Source organism: Phaseolus vulgaris, chromosome 9, assembly GCF_000499845.2.
Source record: "Phaseolus vulgaris cultivar G19833 chromosome 9, P. vulgaris v2.0, whole genome shotgun sequence".
NCBI lineage: Eukaryota > Viridiplantae > Streptophyta > Magnoliopsida > Fabales > Fabaceae > Phaseolus > Phaseolus vulgaris.
The window spans coordinates 8,701,310-8,711,845 of record NC_023751.2 but is presented as its reverse complement, the minus strand read 5'-3'; the positions used below and the strand labels follow the sequence as shown (position 1 = coordinate 8,711,845).

The 10,536-nt window shown below is 30.1% G+C and overlaps 1 protein-coding gene and 1 long non-coding RNA gene across 2 annotated transcripts; one reads left to right on the top strand and one right to left on the bottom strand.

Annotated features, from left to right (window-relative positions):
• The first annotated feature begins 317 nt into the window (after positions 1-317).
• LOC137820909 (two-component response regulator ARR17-like) lies at positions 318-1,856 on the top strand. The gene is made up of 5 exons (XM_068625241.1): positions 318-587; positions 797-873; positions 1,141-1,218; positions 1,309-1,379; positions 1,493-1,856. Exons 1-5 carry the CDS (start codon positions 458-460, stop codon positions 1,578-1,580), a joined length of 444 nt encoding a protein of 147 aa, XP_068481342.1. The 5' UTR covers positions 318-457; the 3' UTR covers positions 1,581-1,856.
• Positions 1,857-2,017: 161 nt separating this feature from the next.
• Positions 2,018-2,898, bottom strand: LOC137820910 (uncharacterized). Its single transcript, XR_011082714.1, has 2 exons — positions 2,596-2,898; positions 2,018-2,484 (listed from the first exon to the last, which is right to left on the bottom strand). It is a non-coding gene; the product is annotated as an uncharacterized lncRNA (long non-coding RNA).
• Between the last annotated feature and the right edge of the window lie 7,638 nt (positions 2,899-10,536).

The window sequence follows — 10,536 nt, the reverse complement described above, 5'->3', positions numbered from 1 at the left end:
ATTCTTCGCCCACCAACCACCTTCGAATTCATATCCATTTACTCTCTCTGTCTTCTGCACATACATATGTCTATATATATATATAGATACACACAGACACACCATATCCTTACCTTCATACAACTCTTGTGACTTCTTCCAACTTATGTTTCTCTACTTTTCTCTCTTCATTTATACGCGTCTTGTCACCCAACCCTTTTGTTTTTCCCTTCGTCCTCTTCTTCTCTGCAATTAATATTATTGCACTGTCCTTTATTAATTGCTTGCAACTGTGTTTATTAGTTTACCTTGTGCTTGTATGTATGTGTGTTAATATTACTGTAATAGTAATAGCTTCTTCCACATTACTACCATTTACTACTCATAAGAGAGAGGAAAACGAGGACACCGTACCATTTATTCCTCTGCTTATTTATTAGAAGTATCACCAACGCAGCAGCAACAACAACAACACCGCATGGCTGCACCTTCTTCTTCAAATTGGGTCATGGAAAGTGCTCATGATGTTCCTCATGTTTTGGCCGTTGATGACAACCTTATTGATCGAAAACTCGTTGAGAAACTCCTCAGGAATTCTTCTTGCAAAGGTACACCTTTAGGCCAGTTTTACACCTTTCTCATGTTGAAAAGTAAAAGTGCTCAGTAACACCTCTGTGGGTGGTTCTATGTGTTGTGTTTGATGCTTTCATTTTGGGGTTCTTTCTGTCTGGGAAGTTGTTTTGAATGGGCCTTTTTGTTGAGTTAGGGGTTCACTTGTGTGTCATTGTTGATTGCTAATGCTATTTATTTGCTGCAGTTACAACTGCAGAAAATGGGCCAAGGGCATTGGAGTTATTGGGCTTGACAAGTGGTGGACAGAACAGCATGAACGGTGTAAGTCTTCATTTCAGATTAATCAATGTTTTCCAACACTGTTTTGTTTCTTAACTATGTAATATAACATTAAACTTTTGTTGGAAAATGTTTACTCCTTTAATAGTTTTCAATGTCTGAAGTATTAGTCAGTTTTTTATGACTTAAAAACATTAATCAGTTTTTTCTTGAACGTACATTAATGAGGGTTTTATTGTTCTACTACATTCATTTTACCAAGCTGGTAGTAGTAGGTGCTAACTGGTTATACCATCTGCTGCTTTGTAGAGATCCAAAGTAAATTTGGTAATCACAGACTATTGCATGCCAGGAATGACAGGCTATGAGCTACTTAAGAAAATTAAGGTACTACTGCTTTTTATTCTTTTTGGCACATAGATGCATTCATTAATGTAATATTAATAACCACCACAACCTGCATTCTATTTTAAACAGGAATCATCTGTAATGAAGGAAGTTCCAGTAGTGATAATGTCTTCTGAGAACATACCAACACGGATTAACAAGTAATTCCCAACATTCCTATGTACCATTGTTCAATAACAGTTATTTGGCTCAATAAGTCTTGGATGTATTTTGTGTTGTTAAGTGTGTTCTGTTGTTGCTCTGCTGAAAACAGGTGTCTGGAAGAAGGAGCTCAGATGTTCATCTTAAAGCCCCTCAAACAATCTGATGTTAAAAAACTGACATGTCAGTTAATGAATTGAGAAAGTGAATTTTGACTTTTAAGAAAGTCTAGGCAAGAACACAACTGTGAGATCTGTGGTCTGGTTGTGGGCATAACTCAGAACCCAGAATTTATCATTGCCCTATACTGCAAAAATATATAGGCCTTAACCAGAATGTTATCCTCTAATTGTGGTAGTAGTTTAGGTGTAGGAATGCATTTCATTGTTTTGAAGATGCTTTTTTTTCACTCTTTCTTCTATTTACATATTCCAATTTATTGAATTTCCTAGAATATATTTCGTGTTCTTTTTCAATGTTTGATTTTATCTGCTTGGTATCAGAGGAAGTTAGTTTTAGGGCCACGATAAAAATGAAATAAAACTGTAAACCCCTAATTTCTCTTGATACAGAAAATGGTGGTTATGCAGATTGCAGACTTTTCCTTTTGACAAAGAGGGCTGAATTGCAATATCCATGAATAATAATTTGTATACAATTTTCCATTATCAAAAGAGATGGCTGAATTACATTAAACCAACACTTCCAAAAATTCAAATTGTTCATCCATCATGAAAAGAATTATGTAAAGCTAATCAATCTACTATGGAAGAAAGATAAAGAACAATAGTTAGAACTGAGGACCATTTATTCATCCTTCTCAGACTTTCTGCATTGATTCCTATAACCTTTCTGCTTTGAGTCACCAATCAAAGTGCTTGCCATGGTGGTGATGGTGGCGATGTCTATGTTCATCCAAACCCAAACACTGCACAACAGGGTAACATGAGACAAACATGCACCTCCCAATACCTCGGAACATGCATGATGCTGCCCGACAGGGGCAGCGACAACATGTCACTATCTTGTTACTCTTCTTCACCCTACCACTCTTCCTCTTCATCTCCTTGCTACGCTTCTGCCTCTCAACTTGTTGATCCATTTCTAACATAAAAAAAAAAACACACACACACAAACCCAGAAACTAAAATAAGTATTAGAATCACAAAAACAAGACCCTTTAACTTGAGTGTAACAAAAATAATGTCTGGCTACCTTCAACTTTTAGTGATAGCTTGAAGGCAGGCACAACAAAATTTTAGTCAGGATGGTGAGGGAAACAGCATCAGATGCAGTGGCCGTTGGGGAAAGAAAAAGATAGTGATTCTAGGAAAATAAACAAAATGAATACGAAAATTTAAGCTAAGAATATTCGATTTGTGAGGCTGCCAGAGTGAGATATGGGAAGGTTTATTGTGGGCTAGTTGAGATCTGAACTATAGAGAGACCCTTTAACGCGTTTTCTCATCCAATCTTCTCTTTCTAATCTGTTTCATGTACTATTTTTCTCACATTTTTTTATTCTTTTGGTTGTTCATTATGAAACCTTTAATTATTGATTTCATTTTTCATCTTACAGTAGTTTGCAATCAACCTCATTTATTATAATCATGAATGTGACTATTCGCGTTTCAATATGTTTATTTACTTCCATTTTAATTTATCTTTCCTCCTTCGATTATTTTACCTTTTCTAAAATAAAATTGAAAATGAATGTCTATTTCTACTCTTTTGTTTTTATTCTCTTTCCATTTTCTTAATAAAAGGTTTCCCTGTTTAAAAAAATTACATTAGCCTATTTTCTTTGTGGTTTAAAAAACTATGTAAGTTTAATTTCTTTCCACATTGGTATGAAATGCTTAAAAAATATTATACTAAAGAAATACGTGAATTAATTTTTATAAAAGTTAAGGCATTAAATTTATAGCTTATCCGTATGTTCCTATTTTTTGTGGTGTGTTGGTTAGTATGAATTTACGTATAGGAGTTGGAAAGAGCAAAAAACGACGTAGCAATTAGAGGTGAATTTATGAGATGTATTAGTAGTATACGTAAATTCAATGAAAAATGAAGAAACGGTGCAAAAGAAGAATAAGATTGTGATGCCAATTGTCAAATTAAAGACTTTGATAATGACTGTTCCCCAATCCAATATACCATAACCATTGTTTAATAAATAATAATTTATAGGTAAAAAAGAGGAAGATTAAGAATGTAAACAATAATTGTTATTTAATAACTCGTAAAAAAACTACAATCATGAAAAATAATTATTTATGTCGCACAATATCATTATTATGTCTGTACATATGGACTACGAACACACATATTTTATTATACAAATGCCCCATACACTTTCACTAAACATAACATTTTGGCATATCTGAACATAAAATGATTTTGTGTGAGACGCAACTGGGTGTGCATGTTTTTGGCATGTGAAGAAGGCTCACAAAAAGAATTTTCTTGGGCCTTGTTTTGTAAGTCAAAAGTTGGTAGATAGAAATTTGGTGAGAAGAGAAGAAGTGGAAGCCTTGGTTATTCAAGTAGAGAAAATAAAACAGAATAAAGTTATACTTTTACAAGATTTAACTCATCTAGGCAAGATTATTGGGATTTCTCAATCTGGATTGTTCCTGATGTTTCTTTCTTTCTTATTCATCCTTTTCTCCATTTTTTTAAAGATTTTTTAAGTTCAAGATACGTCCTTTTATTAAATTGAGAGTTAGATAGTACGACATTCTGCATCTATGTACACTGACACAGACACTGATATAAAACGGACACGGACACGAAGATACGTAAAATTTTTAAAATGTAGGATACGAGGACACATATATATATATATATATTAATTATAAATTATATAAATTGACAATAAAGATTTATGTGCACAAGTATGTTTTAGATTATTTTTTGGAGCAGAAAAATGTTTTTCATGACTGATTCACAAGAATTTGTTTCTTATTTTTATAATCATAATAACAATTTATACAATAAAGTTTGAATTTTTAGAAAATTAATGTATTTTTCGTTTTTAAAATTGTGTTAGAATCGTACTACAATTCTAACAAATATTTTTTGAATTAGACACTTCACGGATACGTGTCCTACATGTGTCATACGAGTATTGGTATCCGATACGAGTATCGGACTCCGACACGCCATTTAAGAAGAGTGTCCGAGCTTCATAGTTCTGCATTAGACATTTCAATATTTAATTCTTGAGTAAAACTATTGATGAAGTTAAGGTCTGAATTACCTATTTATCTCTTAATTTGGTAAATTTAATTTGGTGGGAAGATGTATTTTGCAAAAGGGAGAGATGTTTTTTTTTTCATCATTTCGATCGTATGATGATGAAGAATCCTGATCTCCTAGTCTCCGAGGTTTTTTTTATAGAATATGAAGAGTGTTAAAGAAAATGTCCTTTTTTTTTTGTTGAGATCACCTAGACACATGTTCTTTATCTCAAATTCAAAGAAACATAGAAGATGAAAAGTCTCTTGTGAAAACAAAATTTTTATTTCTTTGATAAGGTGCCTCAACTATATATATTAACCTCCAAGCTAAAAAAAAATAAGTCTATTATTAAAAGAAAAATAATTATTTGATCAACTTTATCTTGAAATGTAATGGTCACTTCTCTAAGGTAGAAGAGATGTAGTATACGAATAATTTATTATGAAAAAAAATCATTTATTTGGTGGAGAGCACCTCCATCTACAATGTACATTAAATACTTAAGCTTATAGAGACATAGTTCAACTTTGGGAAGCACGCTTAAATCATTGTTGCATGACTACCTTTGGATGTCACGAGGATATTAAAGGTCTTTGAGTTATCACCATTAGATAGAAGCACTTTGGTGGTTTATAGGGTCTATGGTTAAGGATGGAAAAAAAAATCTAATTAAAACAAATCGCTCTATTTTTAAAATGCTTCGATCCATTTCAAAATTTATTTGTTTAAATTTGATTTTGATTTTGATCTATATTTAAAAAAAAATTTAGATCAGAGTTTCATTTTATTTATACCAATTTTACAAAATGGATAATCCAAATAATGATGCATGGTCACTATGCGAAATGTACTACAAAATTTCAGTGTCTCGCGCTCAGAGGTTGGTTAACCAAATCTACTGCCACAAATTATTTCAAACCATGGTCAGTTGGTGGAGATGTTATCACATAATTTATTTCAAATCATTATAACATGAATGCATGAGACACGAATAAATTTTAACATTTTTTTTATTTTACAAAAATGTAGAGAAAAAAATACAAGAAATACAAATATTAAATTTTTGTTTTTCATTAAAGAGAGTATTCATTTTAGAATTTTGAAAAATAATTTTTTCTACTGAATTGACATCAGTGAAAAAATAATCCCTTTTATACAATTTATTTTAATATTTTAAAAATTAAATCATTTTATAATAAAAAAAATAGAGAATTTCTTACCTTAATAAAAATAACGGAGTAATTTTTTATTAAGGTTTTTTTATCAAAATTAAAATATGCATAATACGAAAATTTTAAATTAAACATATTAAAATTATTTATATATTTTATCTGAATAGATATAATTGAAAATGAAGTCAGGATAAAACATTTCTCCTAAAATCAAACTTACTTATTTAAATATATATTAAATAAATAATAAATACGTAAATATAAAAATGTTAAGCTACTATAAAATATTGAAATTAATTACTAATTAAAAACATAAGCTTGACATTAAAAAAAATTAATAAGTAATCTTTATCATAAATAAAAGTAATTTACATTATACTAATAACTTTTTTATATTATATAAATTTATAAAAAATATGAATTTGGATTTAAGATACAATCCAAATATTTTTGGATTTGGATTTATAAAAATCCAAATTGTTTTTACAAAAAATATGGATTTGGATTTTAAATCTGATCTAAATATTTGGATTTGGATTTGGATTGGATGTGGATTAATCCAATCCATGACCACCCTTAATGGTGGTTGGTATGGAGATGTTGAGTCTTTATAAATAGTATTTGTTAGGTTAAATGAGGTCGCTTCCACTTGCTTGTTATTTGTTTGGATAAGATCATTTGTTGTTTGTTTCATAGAGTTTAAACATTCTAATCTTGTTTTGTTAGGAAAGACACTAGGGGATCATGTGAAGATTTGATGGGTAAGATGATTCCATTTAATTTAACACTTGTATTAATTCCAATAATAAATCTATGAATACCTCACCACGAAAGGGTGCCCTCGACGATAATGAGAACAATATGTTGATAAAAAAGGAAGTTGAGAATGACTATAGCTACAAACTAGTAATGAATAACCACAATTAAGTATGAAATAGTATTTTTTTTCAAAGTATTGATGATCATCCATGTAGTTTTTGCAAATTTATATGCATGATAGAGATTTCCATTGAGCATGCCTTAGTTGGCATTATTGATGTTGCACCATAGCTAACATTTTCCACGGTTAGGAAGATTCTCCCATAGACTTATTTTACATATATATTTATCTGATAAAGTCTACAAAATACAAGAGGAATAAAAAGTTTAAGAAAAATGTTAGTTTATCATAAGATTTTTGGTTGTAACTCCAAACAAATATTGCAGATGATATCAATTGATTAAATAATACAATTTATCTCTCAAATTCAATACATTCAATATATATAAAATATTAAAGAAAGAATATGAAAATTTACAAGAAATAATATCAATAAATAAGAGTCAAATAACATAAATTTTAATAACGGAACTAAATAAATTTTATAAATCTAACTTAAATAAATTTAATATCCTACAATTTTATTTAAATTTTAACATATATTCCGAAAGTGTGTTGTTCTAAAATTTTACTTAACATATACCTTTCTAATATGTAATTCTCTGTCACAGACAAACACACATATATATTTTACTAAAAGACATTTCTAACAAATATTTCTATACATTATAATAAAAATTAAATTTAAAATATAGAGGAACAAGCTAGTTGTATGAACAACGAAGAACGTTCCCATTAGCTTTGCGGTAGACAAAGAAAGTGTGTGGATTTGTGGTATAAAAATGATGTGCTAAGTTTATAACGGAGAACAACGTTAATTATAATGATTTTTTTATTCATGTTAATTATGTTTAAACTGATATTATTTAACTATATAAATAATTTCTCCACATGAGAATCGAAATCAACTATTAAAAAATTGTCTATTTTTATTTTATTAAAGATCTCGTCTAACAATAAACACTTTTTATTTTATTAAAAATCTCAAATAAAGATAAAAAAAGTTATAATATATAATAAATATAAATTTTATTTTATAAAATTAAATTAGATTTAAAGTTAAATTTTTAATATAATTTTTTTATATTTCAACCTTGGGATGCTTCTAGTTCCGCAGAAGCCAATACTAGATTTTGTGCTAAATCTCAATTCTTTTCTTTTTTAATAATTAATCAGTTTTCTAATGACCTAAACACAACAAAAGCAGTCGTTAGAATATTGGTAACAACACAGTGACAAGAACTCTAAAAAATATGTGTATAGATCCTACACAATTAATGCATAATCATCACCTCAATATCCACTATACTTGTTTCTCACACATAAATAGAGTTCAAGGCTAAGGTCTAAGGACTAAATCCACAGTTCTAAAACATAGAAATGTTTTATATAAGTGTTCACTAAATTTGTAAAAAGAATTCTAAGATTTGATGTTTTAAAGTTAAATAGGCTTTTCTTATCTTAATATTATTTTTTTAATTTAATTTTATTATTTTGAATGTTCTTAATTTAGTTTTTTTTTTTAAAAAGTCATGAGTTGATATAATCTTTTGTATCAAATTTATGATAATATATAGTAATATTTTTTTTTTACCAGTAAAAAAACTATAAATTAAATATGAATAATTTCATGAGTGATACAACTCTTATACAAAACCTGTCAAACCTCACAAACCAACTAAAATGTTACTTGACTTAATAATACATCACGTAAGCAACCTCATCCAAATCAAAGGATCAAGGCACTCGTCAGAATAAGAGAAAAAATAGAGTGTGACTTGAAGGTAATCCAAAATCAAACCTTTAATTGAATCATAACGAACAATTCTAATCCATCAACCAATCCCCCTTTGAAAATAACATTATTCTTGTGCTTCCAAATTTTACTTACTACTACAATCCAAACCACTCCCCAAACCCCAAACGTCATTAACTAAATCAGTAGCATTACACATCCTAAACTGAAAAATATTTTAACAGTGGTTCATTGTGACTCATTAACGTCACTCCAAGCCAAACAAAACATTGACACCAGACTGACCAAGTTATTATGCACTCAAAAAGCAAGTGACAACAAGTCTCCTCCTCCACCCCATAAAAACTACACAAAAAACTTTCGACCGCGATCCCACGCCTTTCCAAATTGATCCTAGTAGCAGTCTTATTTTCCAGCACCCTCCAAGCAAAGACAAGTGCAGAGGGCACTGCTTTACACCTCCAAAACTTTGTGTACATATATACATTTTCCCCTTCTCGAACCCTCCTTAAACAATTATAAGCAAATTTAACCGTATAAACTTGGAACTCCCCATCTTTCCAAACCCAACTATCCACCTCTTCCAAGTCAATACTCAACCCTTGAAATAACTGGAAAAAATGACTCACCATATGCTTTTCCCATTCAAAAAAACTCCTTCTTCAAGCCAGGAAGCACTCCCAAACACCATTAGTACATACACCAAGCTCGACCACCTTAGCAACTTTGAAAGAGCTCAGGGAGAACAACCTCGGATAGACACTCTTTAAAACCCCACAACCCGCCCAACTATCCTCCCAGAAGGAAATTTCCTCTCCATTGCCAATCTTCCACTAACATCTTCAAAATTCCTTCCCCATCCCTTCAAACCCCAAGCCTCCTTCAAATCTTTCCACCAGAGAGACCCTACTATTTTTCACGCCCTCTTGCAGGCTTTTCCAGCCTCCATATTTTGATTCAAGAACCACCTTCCACAATATGTCCTTAAACGTCCCCAACCGCCAAATCCATTTCTCTAATATAGTCGTGTTAAATACCCTTAAGTCTAATATTCTGAGACCACCAACCTCACGTGGCTCACAAACCTTATTCCAAGAAGCTTATGCAATCTTTTTTCCCGTAAGAACCCCACCCCCATATGAAATTACTTTGAATCCTCACTATCTCGTTTGCCACCACAGAGGACATTTTGAATAAAGACATATAGAATAACATAATAGAAGAGAGTACAAACTTAATCAGACAAATCCTCCCGACCAAAGACATGAACCTACCTTTCCATCTACACAATCTAGCATTCAGCCTTTCAATCACTCCACCCCAAAATGCACATCATCATTTAACATTAACTCGTTGACATACAAAAGTATCACATGACATGAAAAACAAATATTTTGAAACATCAAAGTAACATGATCGTGATAAATTTGAGGACAAAATAAAAAAAACATATCATAAGAATGTGATAAAAAAACCTATTTAACCATGTTTTAATTATTATCATAAAAAAAATTAGTTTTCATGTTTGTAGATATAAAACTATCATTTTTAACATGGAATCTTATTTAAAGTAGAAAAATTATTATGAATGACAAGAGGATGGGGTATATGTGAATTTTAACACCTTTATCCTTATTCTTAAGGTAAAAATCTATCATCATCCTCATATCTTAACAAATATAAATTTTCTTTCATCATCATCTTTATCGGATAACGTGTATATCCGGTTTTTTTTTTTCATGTTCACTCCTTATTGATCCAAATATTCATTAAAAAAACAGAAATCTCAATAAAGAAAACACTCAATGTCAAAATGACAAATTATAAGGGTTTACTCCAAATGAAATTAAGAGTCAAACATACTCATAAAAAAAATATAAAAAATAAGTAGAAATGTATTCTAAAAACTATTTGATTTAATGAAATTTGTGCTACAATACATCAATCAAATTGCAAAAAAAAAAAATGTATAATTAAAGTTGTGATAAGAAAAAAAGTATTTTATAGATTTGAATGAACTTTGTGAACATTGAAAAGTCATACCACAATTATGAAAGAAAATTAAAAATTGTGAAAATAATTTTTTTTAAATTACCACTACAAGA

Bases quoted from the DNA above. Each gene is read 5' to 3' on its own strand.
- LOC137820909 (XM_068625241.1), top strand. From the start codon at position 458: ATGGCTGCACCTTCTTCTTCAAATTGGGTCATGGAAAGTGCTCATGAT. The intron at 588-796 runs GTACACCTTTAG...TATTTGCTGCAG, and splicing joins CAGGAATTCTTCTTGCAAAG to TTACAACTGCAGAAAATGGG. The intron at 874-1,140 runs GTAAGTCTTCAT...GCTGCTTTGTAG, and splicing joins GACAGAACAGCATGAACGGT to AGATCCAAAGTAAATTTGGT.